The sequence below is a fragment of the Sparus aurata genome, chromosome 12, assembly GCF_900880675.1.
Source record: "Sparus aurata chromosome 12, fSpaAur1.1, whole genome shotgun sequence".
NCBI lineage: Eukaryota > Metazoa > Chordata > Actinopteri > Spariformes > Sparidae > Sparus > Sparus aurata.
In genome coordinates this window covers 26210507-26235433 of record NC_044198.1, presented here as the reverse complement: position 1 = coordinate 26235433, position 24927 = coordinate 26210507, and the positions used below count along the sequence as shown (strand labels likewise).

General features: G+C 47.4%; 1 protein-coding gene across 4 annotated transcripts in view; it reads left to right on the top strand.

Moving 5' to 3' along the window:
- The window catches only part of ttc28 (tetratricopeptide repeat domain 28), a 134507-nt gene extending 110849 nt beyond the window's left edge, over positions 1 to 23658 (top strand). For 3 of the 4 annotated variants that reach the window (XM_030435985.1, XM_030435988.1, XM_030435987.1), the window contains exons 9-35: positions 20 to 216; positions 296 to 449; positions 546 to 717; positions 1165 to 1333; positions 1425 to 1585; positions 1676 to 2164; positions 3914 to 4106; positions 4260 to 4340; positions 4512 to 4764; positions 7653 to 7762; positions 10151 to 10280; positions 10482 to 10709; positions 12095 to 12293; positions 14179 to 14319; positions 15536 to 15680; positions 15758 to 15937; positions 16074 to 16645; positions 16723 to 16970; positions 17113 to 17237; positions 17631 to 17708; positions 18085 to 18244; positions 19346 to 19422; positions 20370 to 20393; positions 20595 to 20724; positions 20897 to 21004; positions 21096 to 21738; positions 21869 to 23658. In XM_030435985.1, coding sequence (XP_030291845.1) covers positions 20 to 216; positions 296 to 449; positions 546 to 717; positions 1165 to 1333; positions 1425 to 1585; positions 1676 to 2164; positions 3914 to 4106; positions 4260 to 4340; positions 4512 to 4764; positions 7653 to 7762; positions 10151 to 10280; positions 10482 to 10709; positions 12095 to 12293; positions 14179 to 14319; positions 15536 to 15680; positions 15758 to 15937; positions 16074 to 16645; positions 16723 to 16970; positions 17113 to 17237; positions 17631 to 17708; positions 18085 to 18244; positions 19346 to 19422; positions 20370 to 20393; positions 20595 to 20724; positions 20897 to 21004; positions 21096 to 21738; positions 21869 to 22952 — 6251 coding nt within the window. In that variant the 3' untranslated portion in view covers positions 22953 to 23658. The remainder of the gene's footprint in view (positions 1 to 19; positions 217 to 295; positions 450 to 545; positions 718 to 1164; positions 1334 to 1424; positions 1586 to 1675; positions 2165 to 3913; positions 4107 to 4259; positions 4341 to 4511; positions 4765 to 7652; positions 7763 to 10150; positions 10281 to 10481; positions 10710 to 12094; positions 12294 to 14178; positions 14320 to 15535; positions 15681 to 15757; positions 15938 to 16073; positions 16646 to 16722; positions 16971 to 17112; positions 17238 to 17630; positions 17709 to 18084; positions 18245 to 19345; positions 19423 to 20369; positions 20394 to 20594; positions 20725 to 20896; positions 21005 to 21095; positions 21739 to 21868) is intronic. The other variant, XM_030435986.1, reaches the window with a different exon arrangement.
- Positions 23659 to 24927: the final 1269 nt, after the last annotated feature.

The window sequence follows — 24927 nt, the reverse complement described above, 5'->3', positions numbered from 1 at the left end:
TAACTTTTTCTCTTCTCAGGCATCATCCACCAGATGAAGGGAGAGTACGATGCAGCGCTGAAGCTCCACAAAGCCCACCTGTCCTTCGCCCAGGAGCTGAGTGACTACGCCGCCCTCGGGAGGGCGTACGGCAACATGGGTAATGCCTATCACGCCCTGGGCATCTTCGACCAAGCCGTCCGGTACCACCGACAGGAGCTGCAGATCTCACTGGAGGTGAATTCCCGCTCTCTTCACGGGCGACATGTCGACGCCGCTGTGGAAAACAGAAGTGTGAAATCTGTCTGTGTTTCAGGTGAACGATCGTCCCTCCCAGGCCTCCACACATGGTAACCTGGCCGTGGCCTACCAGGCGCTGGGAGCTCACGATCGAGCTCTACAACACTACCTGCACCACCTGACCATCGCTCGAGAGCTCCGAGACACTCAGAGCGAAGCGAGATCGCTAGGCAAGATAGACGAGAGCGATGCATTCAGGACAGAAAAGCAGGAACTTTGACAGATTCAGAAACTTTAACAAGCTCTTCTAATCTTCTCTTTTGCAGCAAACTTGGGAAACTTCCACAGCTGGAGAGGCGAATACGCTCAGGCGTTGCCGTACTACCAGCAGTACCTGGCTCTGGCTCCGGGCCTGCAGGACCTGGAGGGAGAAGGAAAGGTTTGCCACAACCTCGGCTACGCTCACTACTGCCTGGGACAGTACAGAGACGCTGTCAGGTCAGAGACTAAACCTCACACTTCATTCAAATTCGACATAAACTCACAAAAACAGTGTTGGCCTTCTCGCCCGTAAGTCATAGTCCTGGTCAGAGCTTCTGTAAATCACCTCTGTACTTTATCCGCTCTCTTCACACTGACCTCTGTCACTCTCAGAAGCTGCGTCCAGTCCCAGTCTACTGACCTGAGCTCAGATCCTGTGTGATCTGACTTCACAGACCTACTTCAGTCAGCTAACAGGGCCACTAGCTCCACGGCTAACTGAGCTAATTAGCTAATGGCAACTCGTAGCTACAGCTGGTCGTTTTGATTTGCCGTCTCTTATATTTTACCTTCAAATTCTGGCCATATTTTACAATTACTTTTACTTCCTGCTGGTGCTTTTATGTCACATTTGGTAAAAAAGTGTACTTCACATGATTTGCATGTCTTTCATCCTTTCCTCAGGTATTATGAGCAGGACCTGGCCTTGGCGAAGGACCTCCAAGACAAGTTAGCCCAGGCCAAAGCCTACTGTAACCTCGGTCTGGCCCACAAAGCGCTGGGGGAGCACAGCAAAGCAGAGGAGTGTCAGAGATACCTGCTCTCTCTGGCACAAGCCTTGGATAACACCCAGGTCACCTACTGCTGCCGCGTTCACACAATAAACTGTTTTTTTCCTTCACACAGGAAGCGGTTGTAAATCACGCGATCATGTTTGTCTGCAGGCGGTGTTCCGGGCCTTCGGGAACCTCGGGGACGTCTGTGTGAGTCGGGGAGATCTTCCCGGAGCCGTGAGGTTCTACCAGCAGCAGTTAACTTTGGCTCAGAAGGTCAACGACCAGAAGATGGAGGCTGACGCTTACTCAGCGCTCGGATCGGTTCACAGGTCGGAAACATTTTTCAGCTGTGTGATTTCTCTACTTCCGTTCATTCTACTTCTTCTTCTCACATCTCTTTCTCTCTCCTCCGTCTTCAGGCTGCTCCGTCAGCTGGACACCGCCTTGTCCTTCCACAGCCAGGAACTGACCGTCCGAAAGGATATCGGCGATCAGCAGGGGGAGTGCCGCGCCCTCGGACACCTGGCGGCGGTACATATGGCGCTGGGAGACTACGCCACGACCTTCCAGTGTTACGAGGCCCAGCTGGGCCTGGCGCAGGGGCTGAGGGACACCCGCCTGGAGGCCCAGGTCCACGGGAACATGGGCATCACAAAAATGAACATGGGGGTGTTTGAGGAAGCTATTGGCTACTTTGAGCAGCAGCTGGCGATGCTGCAGCAGCTGAGTGGGACTGAGAGCATGCTGGACAGAGGCAGGGCCTACGGGAACCTGGCCGACTGCTACGACGCGCTGGGAGACTACGAGGAGGCGATCCAGTACTACGAGAAGTACCTGACGATGGCTCAGAGTCTCAACCACGTCCAGGACCAGGAGAAGGCTTACAGAGGACTCGGCAACGCACACAGGTAGGAAACAGGAAGCTTAGCTTGCACAGGAAGCAGATCTGATTGGTCGAGTGTTGCTCATCAGTGTGTTTTCAAACTAACTTTATTTGTATGTTTAATGCTCCTCAGCTGTAGCACGTGATTTGAATACATAACAGCTTTTTAAAAAAAATGGATTCTGAACATGGAAACTGGATTATTACTCAATTACAGAACAGAAGGCAGCGGGTTTAATTTCTTTAAAAAGCCACATGAGCGCGTCTTTAATGCGTTTTCCTTCTCTGACTGTTTCCTCGCAGGGCCGCACTGCAGTTCTGTTTACATTCGCGTTAATATTCATGTCTGGTATATATTTATGTTCTCATTAGTTTGGATGTGCTTTTGCATCCGTGGCAAGAAATCTCAAATGAAGCTTCTCTCGCCTCCGGCACAAAATTTTACACATTTTAAATTACGGTCATAATAATAGTGAAAATAATAAACACAGAGAGACATCGCAGTATTCCCACGTCGGCTTCTTCTCCTGCTTAAACCCGTACGAGCAGCGTTGGCTGACAGCAGAACGAGGTGTAATGATGGGTTTACTCCGTCCTTCCTCCTGCTCTCTGGAGTGTGAGTAAGATTCAGATGAAGGAGGGTGGACTCGCTGATTTCTCCCGATGAACGCAGCTTATGTAGATCCTTCTAGTTTTCTCGTTCTCTCCGAGGAAACAGAACTGCTTTCCACAACGCAAAATCACACCGTCTTGTTGTAATAAACGTATTTCATGTCCTCGTTGGAAGACGTTAAAAGGATGTAATGTATTAAAGGGATATTCCGGTGTAAGTTTAATCCATGGTCTAACACACCGTGAAACTGTGTTAGACTCCCTCTCGAGAGATCAAGTTAGCAGACCGCTAATTTACGGAGTTTTATCAACCTCAAAAAACGACCGCACGACAACAATACACTGCAGTAAATGGATCCAAATATAAACCGCCACCAAAAAGCCACAAATAATGCTCAGAACAGCACCAAACTTCAGCAACAGTACAAATAGGGTCTCAGCACATAGTCCGGGGCATCTAACCTCCGCTAGCTTAGCTGGATTTCTACTGAAAAGCTGACTAAATTTACCACTCTTCTGCAGCAGCTTCCTGTTGACGGGAAGTCCCGACGAGTCGATTACCGAGTGCAGTAGAGTTCCGCGGCTCATGGATGAAAATGTATGATTATGACTCCATGGAAAAGCAATCAAAGTTCATATGTGTCTTACCTGCCAGTTTACAACAGTTATTATCGAGAGCGGACAGGGAAAAGAACGGAATTGAGCATTTCTAACCGCACTCGGTAATCGTCGCGTCGGGACTTCCCCGACCCGGAAGCTGATGGAGGAGAGTTGAAATCTGTTTTTAGCTTCACAATAGAAATCCAGCTAAGCTAGCGGAGGTTAGATGCGCCGGACTATGTGCTGAGACCCTATTTGTACTGTTGCTGAAGTTTGGTGCTGTTCTGAGCATTATTTGTGGCTTTTTGGTGGCGGTTTATATTTGGATCCATTTACTGCAGTGTATTGTTGTCGTGCGGTCGTTTCTGAGGATGATAAAACTCAGTAAATTAGCGGTCTGCTAACTTGATCTCTCGAGAGGGAGTTTAACACAGTTTCACGGTGTGTTAGACCATGGATTAAACTTACACCGGAATATCCCTTTAACTCAACTACAGCTGCATTTCTTGGAGTGCAAGTGCAAACCAAAGATGATTTTCCCTCCCCTCCCTTCCCTCTCCAGGTCTCTGGGAAGTCTCCAGCAGGCGTTGGTGTGCTTCGAGAAGCGTCTGGTGGTGGCCCACGAGCTGGGTGGAGAAGGCGGAGGTAAGGCTCAGGCTTACTGGGAGCTGGGCACCTTACACAGCCAGCTGGGCAACTACGAGCAGTCTCTCTCCTGCCTGGAACACCAGCTTAACATCGCACGCACAGCAGGGGTGAGGATTCACCTGCAGAGGGTTTCATCTTCTTCTTCTTCTTCTTCTTCTTCTTCGTCTTCTTCTTCTTGGCCTGCTGAGTGTGAAAAAATTATAAAAAGCACATTATACACACAGACAAAAAACGTAGTAAATCCTGTTTTCATCTGGCAGGATAAATCCCTGGAGGCGGAGGCGAGCGACGCGTTGGGAGGCGTTTATCAGCTGATGGCAGACAACGAGACGGCGCTACAGGTTTGTGCTCGGTCGTAATACGTCATGACTCAGCGCATTCTAGGCGTGATTTAAAGGAATAGTTTACCATTCGGTGAATTACGAGAAGGTTGGTTTTGGATAGAGTCCGACTAGCTGAGCTGATCTTCTCCTGAGAGTGTTATTAATGTTGACCGGGCTCTCCTGTCACAGTGGCACCAGAGGGCGTTGGATATAGCCGAGCAGACGGGGTGCGTGAGGAGCCAGGGCCGGGCCTACGGGAACCTGGGGCTGACCTACGAAGCTCTAGGGAACTACGAGCGGGCCGTGGTCTTCCAAGAGCAGCACCTGAGCGTGGCGGCGCAGACCAACGATCTGATAGCTAAAACTCTGGCCTATGGGAGCCTGGGGAGGACACACCACGCCCTGCAGAACTATGCACAGGCTGTCATGTACCTGCAGGAAGGTAAGAAACTAAAGGCCATATTTGTTTCCACCTATGATTCTTTTTTTCTTGCTTTCTTTTGAAGTAAAAGGTGGAAGCTCGTCTCTCCCACAGAAAACACAGCTCCTTTAACGCCTCGCCAGTAGTCCCGCCTTTACTTCCTCGACTTTGTGACATCACACTACATCACCGTGTTACACATTTGCATAATTTATGCCCGGTGGCTTGTTTAGCACATAAGAATAGATTTAGCACGGCTGCTCTGTTGTTGTTAGCGGTCCTGGCTCAGGCGTGTGCAAGCTGACCAATCAGAGCAGACTGTGTATTCAGGAGGCGGGGCTTTAAAGACAGAGCAGGGTACGCTTTAGGGCGTGGCTTCCTTGCTACCACAGCAACGTGTCCTTGTGTTTTCAGTCAGATCCAATCAGGATACTCGCGTCAGCTCCACCTATGATGCTTTTTTTCCTTGTTTTCTTGTTAAAGGTTTTGAAGTGAAAGGTGGAAGCTGGTCTCTCCCACAGAAAACACAGCTCCTTAAACACCTCACTAGGAGTCCCGCCTTTACTTCCTCGACTTTGTGACATCACTCTACATCATCATGTCACACATTTGCATAAATTATGCCCGGCGGCTAGTTTAGCACGTAAGAATAGATTTAGCACAGCTGCCCTGTTGTTGTTAGCTGTCCTGGCTCAGGCGTGTGCAAGCTGACCAATCAGAGCAGACTGAGTATTCAGGAGGCGGGGCTTTAAAGACAGAGCAGGGTCCGCTTGAGGGCGTGGCTTCCTCGCTACCACAGCAACATGTCCTCCTGTTTTCAGTCAGATCCAATCAGGATACTCGCCTCCGCTCCACCTATGATGCTTTTTTTCATTGTTTTCTTGTTAAAGGTTTTGAAGTGAAAGGTGGAAGCTCGTCTCTCCCACAGAAAACACAGCTCCTTAAACGCCTTGCCAGTAGTCCTGCCTTTACTTCCTCGACTTTGTGACATCACTCTACATCACTGTGTCACACATTTGCATAATTCATGCCCTGCGGCTAGTTTAGCACGTAAGAATAGATTTAGCACAGCTGCTCTGTTGTTGTTGTTAGCTGTCCTGGCTCAGGCGTGTGAGAGCTGACCAATCAGAGCTGACTGAGTATTCAGGAGGCGGGGCTTTAAAGACAGAGCAGGGTACACTTTAGAGCGTGGCTTCCTCGCTACCACAGCAACATGTCCTCCTGTTTTCAGTCAGATCCAATCAGGATACTCGCCTCAGCTCCACCTATGATGCTTTTTTTCCTTGTTTTCTTGTTAAAGGTTTTGAAGTGAAAGGTGAAAGCTCGTCTCTCCCACAGAAAACACAGCTCCTTAAACACCTCACCAGGAGTCCCGCCTTTACTTCCTTCGACTTTGTGACATCACTCTACATCACCGTGTCACACATTTGCATAATTCATGCCCCGCGGCTAGTTTGCTACGTAAGAATAGATTTAGCACAGCTGCTCTGTTGTTGTTGTTAGCTGTCCTGTCTCAGGCGTGTGCAAGCTGACCAATCAAAGCAGACTGTATATTCAGGAGGCGGGGCCTTAAAGTCAAAGCAGGGTACACTTTAGGGCGATGGCTTCCTTGCGATTGGCAAGTCGCAACCACAAAAACGTGTCCTCAGGTTTCCAGTCAGAACCAATCAGGATACTCGCCTCTGCTCCCCCCTCCTGTCCAAATATGGTCACGTCTTACAAGATGGCGAAGGCTGTAATCAAAACGGTGGTCGCTAAACCAACAGGTGACATCACAGTGGGTTGAATCAAGAGTCTGAGTTCCTCCTCCACCTCTGTTGGATAATCTCACCTGCATCGCGGCGCAGCAGGTGTCTGATGGGAGCTTTTGTTTTTTAAAGAAGTCTGTTTGGGAGCAAACTGTCGACTTGTGATGAAGAGCGAGGGGAAAAAGTCACAGTTCCACCTTCCCCCGCAGCCGTACGCTCTTCATTTAGGGAGGCTGACTTTGATCTGTGTGTGTGCATCTCATTCAGGCCCTGAGAACATTGTGAGGTTTCGTTTCTGAAACCATCCAGAAGCATGAAAGGTATTCATGAGTCAGACGCGGGCTAATAGAGGGATCAGCGCTCGGCTGTTTACCCTGGAGTGTGGTTTCCATCTGGCAGCTTGCTGTTAATAATCCTGTTTGATTTAACTTCTTCTCTAACTAACTCTTTGAATCACACACACTCACGTCTCTCATGTTTTCTGCTTTTCAAACTGTCAGCATCCTTGTTTCCTCCCGCGTGTAAACGTGAACTGGAACATGCAGACGGACTGAGACAAAGTACAAGAAATCGTGTCGTGGCTGTTTGGTTTCATTCATGAACTCCTTCAGGCTCCGCCGGCCTGTAAGACACGGTCACGGTTTGTCACTTTTACTCGCAGCCCCTCTTGGATTTTAATTGATCATTAACTCAACAAGCATCCAGGAATCCGTCTCAGAGTTGAAGTGAGGACGGAGCCGGAGAGTAACATTCGAAAACGAGGAGCGCCTCCAATTAACCTCCCCAGCCGACGGAGAGAAACACAAGATACAGAACTTCACAGCGCCAGACAGACAAGAGCGTGAATCAAAACTTGATGTTTGACGAGATTCAGCTAAATCTGAGAGTCTAATGAGATCTAATTACAACCTGCCGCGACTGTCTGCTCCGGCACAGCAGGGGAGATGAAACACATCGGAGACAATTTGAGGAGCAGATCGAAAAACGTTGTCTCTGAGTCGGATAAGAAGACAGAAGGGAACAACGAGCGGCGCCCTGGGCTCAAGTTCAACTTCTCTTCAAATGCAGCAACAGTTGTCACAAAGTGCTTTCAAAGAGCTGATCTCAGAACAGCCCGCAGCAGCCTGGCGTCTGATCTTCTGTCTGTCCGTCTGTCCTCAGGTCTGCGTCTGGCAGAGCAGCTGGGTCGGAGAGAAGACGAGGCGAAGATACGCCATCGCCTCGGCCTGTCGCTGTGGGCCAGCGGAAACCTGGAGGAGGCACAACACCAGGTGTGTGTGTGTGTGTGTGTGTGTGTGTGTGTGTGTGTGTGTGTGTGTGTGTGTGTGTGTGTGTGTGTGTTGTTCGAGTCCAGTGTGAAGACAGGATCAGGGATTTATCGCTGCGCTGTTGGGATGTTTCGGATGTTCATCCCATTTTTTAGAATGAAACCAGATGCTTCATTCTTCACAGAGCTTCACGTAAAACACAAAACAAGACGACACACTCGAAGATTAGCAGTAAAACAGAGAAGATCAGAGGGAAGAGGCATTATATTTTACAGAAATACAGATAGAAGGAGATAGTGAAACAGAGCGCAGGGTGTGACGATCCAGATCCGTCAAGATGTGAATATATTCTTCTTCTTCTTCCTGTTGTTGCTGTTATTGTTGTTGTTGTTCTTCTTCTTCTACTCTCTTTTTGTCTTCTTCTTTGTCTACTCGCTTCTTATTCTTATTCTTCTACTCTCCTCTTCTTCTTTATCTTCTTCTTCTTCTTCCCTTCTCTTTTTTTCTTCTTCCTGTGCTTACTTCTTTGTCTTCTTTGTCTACTCACTTCTTATTCTTATTCTTCTACTCTCCTCTTCTTCTTTATCTTCTTCTTCTTCTCCCTCTTCCTCTGTTTTTGTCTTCTTCTTCTTCTTCTTCTTCATGAGGGAACCTGAGTGAAAAGAGAGGATGAGGAGGAGGAGGAGGAGGAAGCTGTAGAGAGTGAGAGAGCGACACACAGCTTATAAAATAATAACATTCATGTTCTGAAGATATGCCGTCGTCACTTCCAGTCTGATGTTTTTAATTAAGTAGAGAAAAGTCAAACACGTCCAAGACCCGGTTGTGATATTCTGACAAATCCTTCGTAACGGTCCCGAAGCGTGTGGGTAAAGTTTCCCAGCAGAGTGTTCTCAGTCTTCAGCGATGTTATTAACACATTATTAGCACATGCTTGACATTTTAAAAGGGGTTATTTGAACCCAGATCGTGTTTTCATTACGTTTACTTAGTTGCCTAAACAAAACAAAACCAAACTGGGACAGAAAACTGAAAGAAAGCAAAAAAAATACTTCAGATACAGAAGTTATAAAACAGAATGTGATAATTAAACTAAATGAATGTTCAGACGGAGGGCGAATAGAGGTGCTGCAGCTGTGTTTTTTCTGTTAGACACAAAGTAAAATCAACATTTTCTCTATGTTTTTTTCCCTCTTAGCCAAAATACAGAAATGCAGAAATGATGCAGTGTAAGCGTCTTAAAACATGAATATCTGCCCTCCTGCAGTGAAACGTCTAAAACAGGAGGATTTCACTAATGCAAAGCCGAGGCACCGACACACTTTACCTCATTATTCCCATGTTATCCTGCTCGTACTTCTGCTGCGCTGCATTTCAGAGTGGAACCTCGTTGTGTTTACAGCTGCGTTTGTCTGACAGCTTCAGTGACGACACACTGAGCAGAAACATCCACGCTGAACAGACGTCCTGCGGAGAGCCAGAGAGAAAGACGTCTTCTCAACGTTCACTGTTGATGTCGATGTCGGTTGAAAATAAAAGTTATCACGACGTCATTTTAAAGACATCGTTTCATCTTCAGTTACAGACGTCTGGTGGAGTTCTCTCGTCCTGCAGGCTGCTGAGGTGGAAGCTCAGGTTTCAGCTTTTGCTCCATGGAGTAATAAAACACTTTAATTTTTAAACACGAGGAGTTCTTTTATTTAGACGTCTGGAGATCGATATTAACATCGACAAAATCGTTCATTCTGTCTCTCCACTGGACGCCTTCTCAACGTCATCAAAGACGCTGAAATGACATCTTTCAAATGTGTTTGCTCGTCGAGCTTTCAGATTTCTTACGAGTTAATGAAATATGATGCGTCATTAAATGTGAAAACATAACAAAGCAGTTAAAATCAGATGCAACTCATTCATCTGCAGCCAAACTACTCATCCAATAAGGTAAATTATACAATATAATAACACTTGTTATGTTAACGCTCTTGTTCCAGTTTGATAGATAGAAGAAGCATCACAACCTCCAGTTCTTCAGATTGTTGTGTGTGTCACAGCGCCTCCCGGTGGTTAATATTATAACAGCAGGTTCTTTCAGGTCACTCTGCTTTAAGATAATGTGTTTTATATGAACAGAGCGGTGACAAATCAAAGGAATATATCAGCTGCAGACACTAAATGACTTTGCTGAGAATTAAAAATACATCCACAGTCAACAGATCTCAGAACTAGGAACACTTGGGCTGCATGATGTGCTTTAAAACAATAATAATGAGGTTATTTTGACAGATAATATCATGTAACATGATGCACAAACAAACTGTAGATTTATAAACTCTGTGTGTGTGTTTATGTTGTGTATACGTGTTAATGTGATGTGTGTTTGCTGTGTTGCAGCTGTACAGAGCGTCCGTGTTGTTCGAGATGATTCGTCACGAGACGCAGCACAGCACGGATTATAAGCTCTCCCTGTTTGATCTGCAAACCAGCTCGTACCAGGCTCTCCAGAGGGTCCTCGTCAGCCTCGGTGAATTAACTGTCCTACCTCTCACATCTTCTTGTTATTTTGTGGTGTGAATCCCCGAGCCTCTCTTGTTTTCACACTCTTTCTCTCTCTGTGCTCGTTAGCGATGCACAGATCATCACCTGATGTCAGAGCGTGTTTGTGTTGTTGTTGTTTGTTCTCCTCCGGCTGCTTCTCAAATTCATCTCGTGTGTCACGTCCAAGGCCGGCACGACGAGGCGCTGGCCATCGCAGAGAGAGGAAGAACGCGAGCCTTCGCCGATCTCCTCGTCGAACGCCAGAAAGGAAGTCAGCAAGCGGCGAGCGCTGACCCTTACATCCCCGTGACCGTGGAGCACATCCTGGAGACGGTGAACGGTCAGAAGGCCATGGTGCTGTACTATTCTCTGGCTGGAGGCTTTCTGTACAGCTGGCTGTTGTCTCCAGGGACAGGTACACACACACCTGGACACATCACACAGTCAGGTAGAAAATAAACACGTGCATCTCCTGGACAAAGATTGTTTTCTACACAAAGAAAGACAGAATTTAATGTAGAACGACTGCCGAATTTACAAGAAGACCCGAATAGTTAAGAATTTATCTGACACAGCGTTTCACAGCATTTATAAAGTTTCTCCGACGCAGCAACTCACAAAATTGAGCGTTTTTTTAAGGGAGTCTGGGGATTTAAATTAGGTCTTCTTTCATATATGTGGCGTAAATCAGTTGGAACAGTTTGTTTGAACGGGCCTGCAGAAGTCGGCACTGAAGCACTTCTACTTCTTCTTCTTCTTCTACTTCATCTTCTTTTTTGTCTTCTTCTTCTTTTTCTACTCCTTCTTCTTATTCTTCTACTCTCTTCTTCATCTTCATTTTCTTCTTCATCTTCTTTTTTGTCTTCTTCTTCTTCCTGTTCTTCTTCTTCTTCTACTCCCTTTTTGTCTTCTTCTTTTTCTACTCTTTGTCTTCTTCTACTCTCTTTTTGTCTTCTTCTTTTTCTACTCTTTGTCTTCTTCTACTCTCTTTTTGTCTTCTTCTACTCTCTTCTTCTTCATCTTCTTTTTTGTCTTCTTCTTTGTCTACTCGCTTCTTATTCTTATTCTTCTACTCTCCTCTTCTTCTTTATCATCTTCTTCTTCTTCTTCCCATTCTGCTACTTATTCTTCTTCTCCTTCTTCTTCTTCATCATCATCTTCTTCTTCTTCTTCTTCCTCCTCGACCACCTCATGACACACTCCACACTTCATAACAGCAGCTCCACAAACAAACGTGTGACATCACGGTTTGTTGACACTCACTCGTGCTGCAGTTTTCTGTTAAACGACATCGTGTGAAACATGTCGGGGGGTTTTCTGACCTGTTCTTCACCTCCCGGCTGCAGAATTTGCTCAAAAACTCCACAGAAATCCCTCGAACACAGCAGGAAGTCTGACAGCGGGACTGCCCTGTGACGGTGCCAGAGTCTAATGGATTGATGTCGTGACATTTACCGAGTGTTCGCTCTCCTCGGTGGATGAACTCTTTCACTCTGGACTCACTTTGATCTCCCCTCTTGCGCCACCCTCAGGCCGAAATGTCAACAATGTGTGCACATATCTCATAAAAATCTAATTGTTATGACATTTCCGGGGGCGGGGGGGAATAAACCTTTGACATTTAATCTGTTTTTGACCTTAATGACCACATGACCTTTTCGGGACGGTGGCTCCATCACTTGTTTGTTATTCAGACTTTCAGCCTCGTTAAAAACACAAAACCAGATTGAAAACTGATCCCGTCGTGTTTCATGTAGCACAGCACGGACTAACTCCTCTCTTCTTAAAATGTTCCAACAGGTATCGTGAAGTTTAACGAGGTGTATCTGGGAGAGTCCGGGCTGGACACGCCGGAGTTTCAGGATGGTGGTGGGAGCCCGCAGAGTGGAGGAGGAGGTGGAGGAGGTGGAGGAGGAGGAGCGGGCGGAGGTCCTCTGTCTCTGGAGCAATACATCTGTAACGCCAGAGAGGCTCTGGGAGTCGACAGCAACTACAGCAGGTTCGTCCTTTTGTTTTTCATCATGCACATAACGCAAAGAAGGAGAAGAACACAGATTCAATCCAACATGGACGTGCAGAGACAAAGAATTATAAAATAACACAACATGAGTGATTTTTGTGATGCCCTGACTTTTCCTCTGGCGCCACCGTGAGGTTCACATCTGTGGTTTTGTGGAAAATGTTTCAGAAACTGTTGAATAGATGCTCGTAAATCTTGTTCCACACATTCTGGTTCCCCTCAGGACCGACTGTGATGATTTATTAACTTCAAGGGAAATTGTTTTGATTTTATGACCAAAGAACAGTCATAAAGTCAAAGTAACACTTGAGTAACAGTACAGATATCATGTTGAAATATGACTTTGGTTGAAGTGAAAGCCACCTATAGAAACAGCACTCGAGTAAAAGTCTTCTGAAATATCAAAATATCAAAAACAGGGAGAAATAAAAGATGGAAGAAGCGTCAGGAAGATCCACACGTAGAGGATGAAGAAGATGTCGCAGAAACAGAACAACAAAATCACAGCTTACAAATGTCATCGACAGAATATCTGATACAAGGAAGTTATAGGAAATATCTGTGAGGACGAATGAGCAGGCCGAGGCAATGACCTCCTGTCTGACGCGATGACCTGCACAAGTGTAAAGATGAACATTTTACAGATATAATGAATTAGTAAAACAGAAGAGGGAGCAGAAAGGTGACTGAATGAACAGAGAGGAAGAAGAGGAGGAGGAGGAAGGGACACAGCTTGCAGCTCGAGGGAACAGGAAACAAAAAACAAAAGTTAGAGAATGCAGAGAAGTCCTTCTGCAGTATCTAAAGTCGTCAGATAAATGTAGTGATGTAAAACTGCAATATCCAAATTGCCGTGCAGTGGAAATATAAAGATGGAAACTGTGATCAGCCATCAGCTGTACTTCAACATTACACCTGCTCTGTTAGCAGCCTCACAGAGCGGCTAGCGTAGCTCGTAGCCTCTGAGTTTTACGACTGCGCGTCGTCGTTCATTAGAACTCGAGGGAGCAAAACAAGACAGAGGAGCTTCACGCTGCACGCCGTCCGTCTTCCTCCTCCTCGGCTCGCCGCTGCCATATTTCCTCACTCTCAATTATCCCTCCTGCAGCTCCGTCCGGGGCCTCGGCTGGCACGACTGGACGACTTTGTAAATCACTACCATGTGTCACGTCAGCAGATGCCCCCCAAACACACACACACACACACACACACACACCTGCGCACACACAGCGTGTGTGTGCAGGTGTGTGTGTGTGTGTGTGTGTGTTAAAGCTGTGGTGGGCCTGGAGTCTCCCTTCATTTGTGTGTGTGATGATTTTGAATCCTGCTCATCCACAGCACATAAAAAGTGTTTTCACAGACGCAGCATTAAAAACTCTCTCCAGCTCGCCAGCAGAGCTTTACGGCCCTCCGGCAGCACAAACGGCGATTTTAACACAAATCAAAACCTCGGAGCTGTGAAAAGTGCAGCCAGATGATTCCATAAAAAGTCATGTTTCTAGCTATTGGAAGCGTCTGAGCGCCGTCGGTCCAGTTCATAAAGCCCGAGTCGGGTCATTACCGCTGCAGAACGGCTCTTAAGGACGCGTCGCTGCCAGCACGACGCCGGCTGCAACATTATTTATCATTTCATTAGAGAGCTTATTACCTAACTCGCCTCGCACGTCCTGTTTTATCTTCTAAATTAAAACGTGTCCTCAGAACATCCCTGCTGGGCAGAAACAAGCATTCGCTCTCATTTTCTGCTCTTAATTATCAGCTGATGACACCGAGAACGGAGATAAACAAACCGGTTTTGTCGCTGGATGTTCTGGATGAGATGCAGCTCGATGACGCGTTTCTGTTTCCCTGTGTCCTCTCGCAGAGTTTGCTCCAGCAGCGAGACGGAGAGCGAGGCCGGGGATCTGTTGGAGCAACAGTTCGAGGAGCTGAACAACAAGCTGACCTCAGCCACCGACCCCACGGGTTACCTCCGCATGGTGTCCAGAAACAACCTCTTCAACAGGTCTGAGTTTGGTCCTACAGCCGGGAGAGGGACCGGTCCAACACTGATATACCTTAAAGATCACTGGATTGATTTGCCACAGATATTCATGTTCCCCAGAGGATTAGTCCTGATGATTTTGAGGGAAATATCACAACAACTGTTGGATATATTGTCATTTAGTCCACAAATGTAGGCTGAGTTGAGATTCCTCTTACTTTGTCACTTAGCACCATCATCAGGTCAAAGTTTAACCTCTTAGTGAACGCCCCACAATTTAAGGTTCTTTTTCCAAAACGACATACCGAAATTAAAAGCATGACAGCTCCCACATAGTTTGAGACTCAGGGATGTGCTTGGTACCATTGGAAAGGTAACACCCTCATGTTTCTAGACGTCTAAGTGTGATTCTATGACATACTGACACAGAGTTACAGAGGTTGGAACACAGGTTTTGGTTTCTGTCCAATTCAAATGTCAATAAACTGACTAAGATATAAGGGTTCAGGTATGTCTATGGACACAGCAGACACAATTAGGACATAGCCACAGGTCTCAGCTTGCTACACTCAAAATTTGAAGTCAAAAGACTAAAAAAAATTTCACGATTTCTTTTCTAAAGACATGTTTGTGCATTTTGCTTGGGTCCTTTCTTTCCAAGAGCACCTACTGAGATTCAAAGGCTTATAACTTGAGAACCCCTTTACCTAGAAACATAATCTTGGTCTCAAATGAAAGATAAGACCCTGGGGTTTCCTGCTTGTTTGACACTTGTAGCTAACTATGAAAAAAAAAATTGTGGCATGACGTTGTAGCTGTGGAAAAAGGGAACACTCTGAAGGTATGTAGGCATTCTTGCTTCCTGCGGTAGAGGGCTCTTTCTAATGTTGTGTCATGGTGAGTTTAGGAGCTATTACATGGTCTGGAAATAACTTCTTTCCTTTGTGTTTTGGCTTAAAATAATCACGACAGTCTCAGGTTTCCAACAGTGAGTGTATACTGTTAAGATCTGATGCTTAAAACTATTAGCAAAAAAACTATTAGTTTTTACGAAGGGTGTTCGTTTAGTGAAGGGTGTTCCTATGTTGGAACGGTGTTCCTTAAGGGGTTAAACGAGTCCTGTACTTTGGTTTACGTCCAGAAACCTGTAAAACTAATTTGTTGACGTTGGAGTTGGAGAGAGGATTGTTAGTCTAGTGATTTTATTGAAGTGTGTGTGTCGTGTGTGTGTTTACAGAAGCTGTCAGAGCATGACGAGCCTGTACAGCGCCACCGTGTCTCCGGTGAAGGACAGCTCGTCGTCTCCTCTCTGCAGGCCGAGCAACATCAGCAAACCTCCTCTACGAGCTCTGTACGATCTACTCATCGCTCCGATGGAAGGGGTGCGTTCAGGACCGCGTCTGTCTGTTACGATATTTCAATTTACTGTTTCCTGAATCTCTGTTTTCTGTCTCTGAAGGGTCTGATGCACAGCAGCGGACCTGTTGGCAGACACAGACAGCTGGTGCTGGTGTTGGAGGGGGAGTTGTACCTGATCCCCTTCGCCTTGCTCAAAGGCAGCTCCTCTAACGAGTATCTCTATGAAAGGTTCAGCCTCATCTCTGTACCTTCGTTAAGCAGCCTGGGAGCCGCAATCAAGGTACGCAAATCATATTTCTGTTAAAGATCATCGTCTTAAACACTGTCAATGATACGACTGTATGTAGTAAAACATGTAACAAAGAGTATAAGACATCTATTGTCGTTAAAAAAAGGGATCTGTGTTCCCCCCACAGCCTCATCCTCGTCGCGGCGGACCCTTCCACTGCTCGGATGGAGGCTCAGTCGCCGCGGTGGTCGGCGCTCCTCGCCTGCCGCCGTCTGTGATGGACCGCTGGCTGTGGGGTCCGTTACCTTCAGCCCAGGATGAAGCTCTCTGGCTCGGGGAGCAGCTGGGGTGTCATCCTCTAATCGGAGCGAACGCCACGAAGGAGCGCGTCCTCGCAGCTCTGAGTCAGGCGGAGTGCGTTCACTTTGCCACCCACATATCGTGGAAGCTCGCCGCGTTGATCCTCGCGCCCAGCCAGGAGCAGGCCGGAGGCGAGGGGGCCGCCGGGCGACCCAGGGAGAAGTCGCCGTGTGGAGCGTCGACCTCGGGCGAGACCGCAGGTCAGGACGGGAAGACGAGGAGTTCGTTTAAGAGTCAGAGCAGCCCGGAGAGGCTGAGGAGAGCCGAGGAGATGAGCGACGACGGGGAGAGTATGTGTGAGGTGGAGAGTGTGTGTGACAGTCCGTCGCTGCAGGACTTCCTGCTCACCGCTGCTGACATACTGGACCTGTGCTTGAGCGTCAAACTGGTGGTTCTGAGGTAAGACCCTGCACAGGTTTCACAGAGCCGGTCAGGTCTGACCGACCCGCCTGACCTCTGACCTCTCTCCTCCTCAGGCTGTACCCAGAGTCCAGCAGCAGGGTGACGTCTGACGGGCTGGTGGGTCTGACCCGGGCCTTCCTGGCTGCGGGGGTCCAGTGTGTGTGCGTGTCTCTGTGGCCTGTACCGATAGCTGCCTCCAAACTGTTCACACACACCTTCTACACCGCCCTCCTCAACGGCACCAAAGCCAGCGCCGCTCTGACGGAGGCCATGAAGACGCTGCAGAGCAGCAAGCACTTCTCACACCCGTCCAACTGGGCCGGTGAGCACGAACACGACACTCGAGGTCCACTTACGAGCTTTAACCGTCTTCATCAGCTGATGGAGTTGGAACTGTCGGGTTAATTTCACCTCGTGTAGCGTTTAACTGTCGTCAGTACCTCAGTGTGTGTTGTCTCCTTCAGGCTACATGCTGATTGGCTGTGACGTGAAGCTGAACAGCCCCATGTCGCTGGTGGGCCAGGCGCTGGCAGAGATCCTGCAGTACCCAGAGCGGGCCAGGGACGCCCTCAGAGTGCTGCTGCACCTGGTGAGAAACACAATCTAACAGTTTTATTTGAGTCTCGACACTTTATGGTTAATTTAACACCTTAAATCAACATCATGTTAATATTTAAGCTTTAAAAACAGCTGGGGTGTTTCTGTGGTGATGCATTTTCTTGTTTCTGTCCCTCTGATGGTTTTAATGCACGACATTTCTTTCTATTTACTGAGAGAGAAATTAAATTTATGTTGTCGAGACGGATCGGATGTAAACCATCCTCGGCTCGGGATCGATACAAATTTGCTCGAGCAAATAGTTCCACAGCCGTCATCGCCAGACTTCCATCAGAGCGTGTTGTCGAGTCGTCTTCTCGCCCCTGAAATCGTCCTCAGGTGAAGCTCGAGCTGCATCCTGATCCGTCTCTCTTTCTCCCCGCAGGTCGAGAAGTCTCTGCAGCGCATTCAGAGCGGTCAGTGCAACCCGATGTACACGTCGCAGCAAAGCGTCGAGAACAAGGTGTGTGTGTCTGTTTTATAAATGTGCACGTTAAACTGCTGGACACCAACTTGTTTTTCCACATCACACACTGAATACTGAACCAGGATCGGCTCCAGAGCTGCTTCCACAATATATTTTGGGCTTTTTTTGATCACTGAATGTTCAGAACAGACGTCCATTTAACAATCACAGGCGTCTTACATCCTCAAGTCATCCATAAAGTGTAAGAAAGGCATCCACATCTTTTAAAAATGACCTCTTACTGTGTTTTTCCAGTACCAGGCTGCAAGACATCTCCTTAATCCATCGTCGAGTGTTTGCTCCTATCGTATCTTCCCACTTTAGACTTTAAGATCAAGTACCTGAGTAGAAAGTGTTGTGTGTCCTCTCTCAGGTGTGCGGGGTGCCCGGGTGGCAGGCCCTCCTGTCTGCGGTGGGCTTCAGGTTGGACTTCTCTGGCAGCGGCGCCGGTCTCCCTGCGGCGGTGTTCTTCCCCACCTCGGACCCCGGGGATCGCCTGCAGCAGTGCAGCACCACCCTCCAGTCGCTGCTCGGTACCACAGCTTCTATTTTATTCAAAATGTCACACCTGCCGATCACACTGATAGAATAACAACCTGGTGGGTCCCTTAAAGGGATATTCCGGTGTGAGTTTAATCCATGGTCTAACACACTGTGAAACTGTGTTAGACTCCCTCTCGAGAGATCAAGTTAGCAGACCGCTAATTTACGGAGTTTTATCAACCTCAGAAACGACCACACGACAACAATACACTGCAGTAAATGGATCCAAATATAAACCGCCACCAAAAAGCCACAAATAATGCTCAGAACAGCACCAAACTTCAGCAACAGTACAAATAGGGTCTCAGCACATAGTCCGGGGCATCTAACCTCCGCTAGCTTAGCTGGATTTCTACTGAAAAGCTGACTAAATTTACCACTCTTCTGCAGCAGCTTCCTGTTGACGGGAAGTCCCGACGAGTCGATTACCGAGTGCAGTAGAGTTCCACGGCTCATGGATGAAAATGTATGATTATGACTCCATGGAAAAGCAATCAAAGTTCATATGTGTCTTACCTGCCAGTTTATAACAGTTATTATCGAGAGCGGACAGGGAAAAGAACGGAATTGAGCATTTCTAACCGCACTCGGTAATCGTCGCGTCGGGACTTCCCCGACCCGGAAGCTGATGGAGGAGAGTTGAACTCTGTTTTTAGCTTCACAATAGAAATCCAGCTAAGCTAGCGGAGGTTAGATGCCCCGGACTATGTGCTGAGACCCTATTTGTACTGTTGCTGAAGTTTGGTGCTGTTCTGAGCATTATTTGTGGCTTTTTGGTGGCGGTTTATATTTGGATCCATTTACTGCAGTGTATTGTTGTCGTGCGGTCGTTTCTGAGGTTGATAAAACTCCGTAAATTAGCGGTCTGCTAACTTGATCTCTCGAGAGGGAGTCTAACACAGTTTCACGGTGTGTTAGACCATGGATTAAATTTACACCTGAATATCCCTTTAAGGATCAGAATACAGGAAGAAACATGATTCAGATTGTGTTTTCATGAAGCAAGTAGATAGTTGTAAATAAAAAAGGGCAGATAGATTTCATGATTATGATATTAGATCTTTATTGATGAACCGTCTGTACATCCTCAGGTCTGACTCCTCCGGCTCTGCAGGCGCTCTGTAAGCTGGTCACAACATCCGAGGCTGGAGAGCAGCTCATTCACAAGGTACTGCCGGGTCGTGTGCGATGGAACAGTTACTCGGGCCAGTGGTGGGAAAAAAACACTCAGATCCTTTTACGTAAAAATACCACGAAGTCTTGTGACGACATCATGGTGCTTAGATCCGTCCACAGACAGACAGAGGGATATAAAAACACCTGGGAAAATACTCCAAATGTCTTCTGTGGTAGATCAGATGCAGTCGGTGTCTCCAGGAACACAAACAAACACACGAGCGAGCACTTTAAGATCTCTGCAACAGGAAGCGGCGCTGCTCATACCGCTTTTAATCAGCAGGGAGCGCCAGAACCAACACGACAAGAAAACTCCATGTCACTGCTTTTATTAAAAATACAAATACAACCATCTGAATATGGATAAAGATTGTTAATACTCTCACTGTTGGAACTACTTTATAGTTGTTGTATAGTTTGTTTACAGTTAGTGAGTTTAGTCCAGATGATTAAGAGGAGAGGAGAAACACAAATCTGTTATAAAATATTGAATTATTTTACCTCTTGGCGCCTCAAACAGATTTTAAATGAAACCTGATGAAGCACCTCGGCTAGACGCAGCCTGTATGTCAACAACACTGGTTTAATTTTTAAGGCTGCATCATATTTTATAAGATTAGAATTAGATTTTTTAATGCAAATTTAACTCTAAAAACAGAAGATGTCAAATAAATGAAATATAGTTAAATGTACTTAGTTATTTTCCACCACTGGTTCATAAAAACATACAAACGTCTGAGTTGCATGTGTGTTGTTGTCTCATCTCGCTCCTGATTGGCTCACAGCTTCACTTTTCACACATTTCATCACGACTGACTCTCACACGTTGTTTATTTTACCACCTGAGAACATCACGGTCATCCTTCATGCATGGCTCAGTTCTGCAGAAGCAAACCACTAAAGTTGTGTCTCCTCTTCTCTCATACCCACCTCACAAAGGCGGTTAAAAGCATGGTGGGAATGGTAAGTGATTCACGATGACGTAACAGAGTTGAGTTCAGTTAAAGTGTGAGACCGATCGGAGAAGAACGATCTTTGTGACGTGGGTGCTGCATCGACACGCGTCCTGCTTGGATCTCACCTGTTCGTGTTATTCAAAATGTTGAACTCTTAACGCATCGCGGCTGTTCCATCGTTATCTGTGCGTGTGTTTCCTCTCCGAAGCTTCACCAGGTGCTGGTGCAGCTGCAGTCCAACGACAAAGACCAAGACTTCTCGCTGGCTCCCATCCAGGTGTCGATAAGCGTGCAGCTCTGGAGGCTTCCGGGCTGTCACGAGTTCCTGGCAGCGCTCGGTGAGACATCAGCGGAATAAAACCACATTTCACAAGTTATCCCAGCACCTGAATGATAATTAATGCAGTGGAGCAAAATGTGCAATATTTCCCTCTGAAATGAAGAGTTAGACGTATGAATCGGCATAAAAATCCTGAGCTCAGTCGCCTCGTTGTGCTTTGTCTCCGTCAGGTTTCGATCTGTGTGAGGTGGGTCAGGAGGAGGTGGTGCTGAAGACTGGAAAGCAGGCCAGCAGGCGCATCATGCATTTTGCTCTCCAGTCTCTTCTTGCACTCTTTGGTAAGTATGATTCAAAACTTTGGACTTTTTAACTACTTTACAGACTTCTGAATCTTCCTGATAAATGAAGTTGTTCCCTCTCTTTGTTCAGACTCCACAGAGCTTCCCAAGCGCCTCTCCATGGACAGCTCCTCGTCCCTGGAGTCCCTGTCCTCGTCCCAGTCGGCGTCCCAGCCTCACTCTCTCCCCCTCTCCTTCGGGTGTTACCCCCCTCAGCCCTCCTTCCTCCCCCCGGTCTGCCCCGACAACCTCTCCTGCGACGCCATCTCCGTCTACAGCCTCAGCTCCCTCGCCTCCTCCCTCAGCTTCCTGTCTCGTCCTGAGCCCGCAGGAAGCGACATCATCAGCCAGCGCTCGCACCCGCAGGACCCGGAGAGACCTCGCGGGGGAGGCGGCCTGTACGCCTCGCACCGCCAGACAGGCGGCCTGCAGAGAGGTCGACTGACCAACCACGGAGGAGGATTAGCAGGAGAAGGGGAGGACGATGAGTACGAGGGGTACTCCATCATCAGCAGTGAGCCGTTGGGGCGAGGGAGGCGGGACTGTGACACGCTGCCGCTACCTGCTGGACACCGTCAGGGCCGAGGCGGCGCTGGGAGAGGATCTGCCGGCGGTCATGGGTACCCTGTCACCATTTCCTCCAAGGGAAGCATCAGCACACCTACGTCTCCGATCAAAGCTCCTCCACCGCTGCCGCCGAAGGTTCCTGCCAGCCCCAAACCCAAACAGGAAGTGTAAGTTCAGTGGTGTGGCTGTTAATTAAGTGGTCGTGTCATAATCTGCTTCTCTTCTTCCTGCTCTAGATGAGTTCACTTCACTATAACAGAAAAATTCAGCTTCTTTCTGTCATCTTTTTCTCTCCAGTTTATCCCCTCAGAGGACCAGGAAAGGGAAGGTCAGCAGCTCTGAGTCGGACCAGTCGAGTACCGAGACAGACAGCACGGTCAAGTCCCAGGAGGAGAGGACGGTGCCCGCGGGACAACTGGATCCTCAGGAACTGGCCCAGAAGATTCTGGAGGAGACCCAGAGCCACATGCAAGCTGTGGAGAGCCTGCAGAAAGGAAACATGAGAGGGAAGACGCCGAGGGGCCCCGAGGGGAGAGAAGAGGCCCGGCAGCCCTCGCTGTCGACTCCCTCCACCCCGACTCTGAGCCCCACTGGAGGAGCGAGAGGGTTCCAGCGCTCGGAGACCAGCGCCTTCAGCAGGCCGCCCAGCAGAGCCAGTCTGAAGGCCTGCTCCTCCCCTCTCGCCCTCTCCGCTCACCTCTCCTCGCCTCCCCCGGTTCGGCCCAAACCGCCGTCCCGCTCCTCGTCGCTGCAGAAGATCAGCTCCGGCTACAACAGCCCGGCTCACTCCTCTCCTCCGTCAGCGAAGGAGCAGCGTTCACCTTTCACCCCAGATGTTCCCTCGCAGGCTCAGCTCAAACTGAAGTACCCTCCCTCTCCTTACTCCACCCACATCTCGCCTTCACACTCTCCCGCTAACAGCGCCCCGTCGCCGGCCCTCTCCTACTCCTCCACGGGCTCCGTTTCGGCCTCCTCCAGCCCTGCGAACACCCCCGAACAGAACCCGTCCAAACAGGACAACAAAGTCCAGGCCATTCATCATTTAAAAACCTTCTGGGCCAACGCGGAACAGAAACACGAGGTGCCCTGCCCCGCCAGCTTACTCCGAGGCGGGAATAAAAAAATGAGTACAGTTCAGAAAGATGTTTTGGGTTTGCTTAATCTCTCGCCGAGACACGAGCCCGCGAGCAAAAACCCGGAGGGATCCGAGGAGCGCAACACTGGCGACAGACCGAACGGTCATAAAAAACTGGAGGCCAAACCGCCTCAACCTCCGTCTTCTAACGCTCCCACAAACTCTAAAGGAGGCATCAAGCTGCCCTCTGGGAACGGCTACAAGTTTATCTCACCGGGGCATTTTTTCCCATCGTCTAAATGTTAAACTGAACTCTCCTGTTTCATTCTTTAATGTGTTTGTACTCTGACAGAAGCTGTCCGATTGTCAGCTACCACATGTTTTTTTTTTTTTTTTAGCAATACCTGCTGAAGACAAGGTTTCATACTGACGGTGATTTTACATGTCATGACTTTTTTTTGTGAAGGGATGTGAAATGGTTTGAATGTGATGACTGTGCCTTCTTCTGGAGAGAGCTGGAAGGACAACAAGTGTCGAGTTTCTGGCTTTACTCGTGTGTTTTCATGACCGACTCGAGAGCATGTGTCTCCGTGTTACTGTACTCAGCCCGTCCACTGAATGCCTGAAGAAAAAAGGAGAACGTGTTAATGCTCGCTGTGTTCGTGTAAGTTGACCTGAATTTGATTTACTGTGTAATTATTATTGTTAAGACGTCATTATCAACGCTCCTTGTCGTCTTTTTATTTTGTAAAGTAAAAAATAGTTTCCGGGTCATTAGTACACGTTTTTATAAAGACAGTTAAAACCCGAGGAAGGAGGCGAGAAAAAAACATTTTGATATTTTTTACGCAGGTTTGATTTTCTGTGTGATTGTTGTCAGCATGGTACCTCTTGCTGTGTTCGGTGTGTTAGTGACTTTATAATGTACAACTTTTTGCAGCAGTGCCAGACTCTTTACAGATATCTCTCCATTCTCAAGAAGTTGACAAATAAAAACGTCCCTTTCCTTGTCTTGCTTTCGTGACGGAAATCAATTCTGCCCTCAGTATTTCCACTGAACGTCTTATTGACACCACCAGCACACGTGACGATGACAGCTGCTTTAAATTTGTTTATCAGGCCTCCAAGGACACGCTCATGTTGTCCTCCTTAAAGTGAAACTCTCACCAAAAAGCAACCTAGGTTTTATTTGTGAATGTTTGTGAGTCAAACCTTCGTGTAAAAGCATAATTACGGCGAAAGAGGCACTTTTAAGATTTACCGTATTTTAATTTTTGGGTCAAACTCATTTTCAATGGGAGTGCTACGGGCACTTTTACGATAGCATCAAAATCTCTAAGTTTAAAACAGTAAGAAGTCTCGACACAACATGAAACTTTGCTGGTAGTATCACCAGGGTCTCTACACATGAACACGAGCATTGAGAACATTGTTTGTGTACACAGAGTTTACTAAAAAGAAGGTTTTTGAACTCACGTTAGCAGTAGCTTGTTCCGCTCGCCGCCGTCCTGCCAGTGGAGAAGTGTCGATCTCAGAATGTGACGTAACCTGGAGGACAGTTAAGGTGGAACTACTGTCTTCCAGCAACAACTATCCACGCGAGATCTCACGTGACTTTTCTGGCTTTTTTATATTGTTTTTCGCTAACAACAAAACAACAAATTATCCTGCATTTATATGGAACTAAGCTTCAGGAGCGTTCCACCTTAACTGTCCTCCAGGTTACGTCACATTCTGAGATCGACACTTCTCCACTGGCAGGACGGCGGCGAGCGGAACAAGCTACTGCTAACGTGAGTTGTTCAAAAACCTTCTTTTTAGTAAACTCTGTGTACACAAACAATGTTCTCAATGCTCGTGTTCATGTGTAGAGACCCTGGTGATACTACCAGCAAAGTTTCATGTTGTGTCGAGACTTCTTACTGTTTTAAAAATAGAGATTTTGATGCTATCGCTAAAGTGCCCGTAGCACTGCCATTGAAAATGAGTTTGACCCGAAAACGAAAATTCTGTAAATCTTAAAAGTGCCTCTTTCATCGTAATTATGCTTTTACACGAAGGTTTAACTTATATTCAATCACAAATAAAGCCCCGGTTGCTTTTTGGCGAGAGTTTCGCTTTAATGTAACTTTGCATTAAAAGTCACATAACTGAACGAGTGACGCTTAATGAAAACAATCATAAACATTCACTGTAACGGCAGGGTTAGAGAGTATCTTAGTCTGTTATAAAGCATCTTTGGGATGCATTCTTATTTTGTTCTTATATATTCTTTATCTTT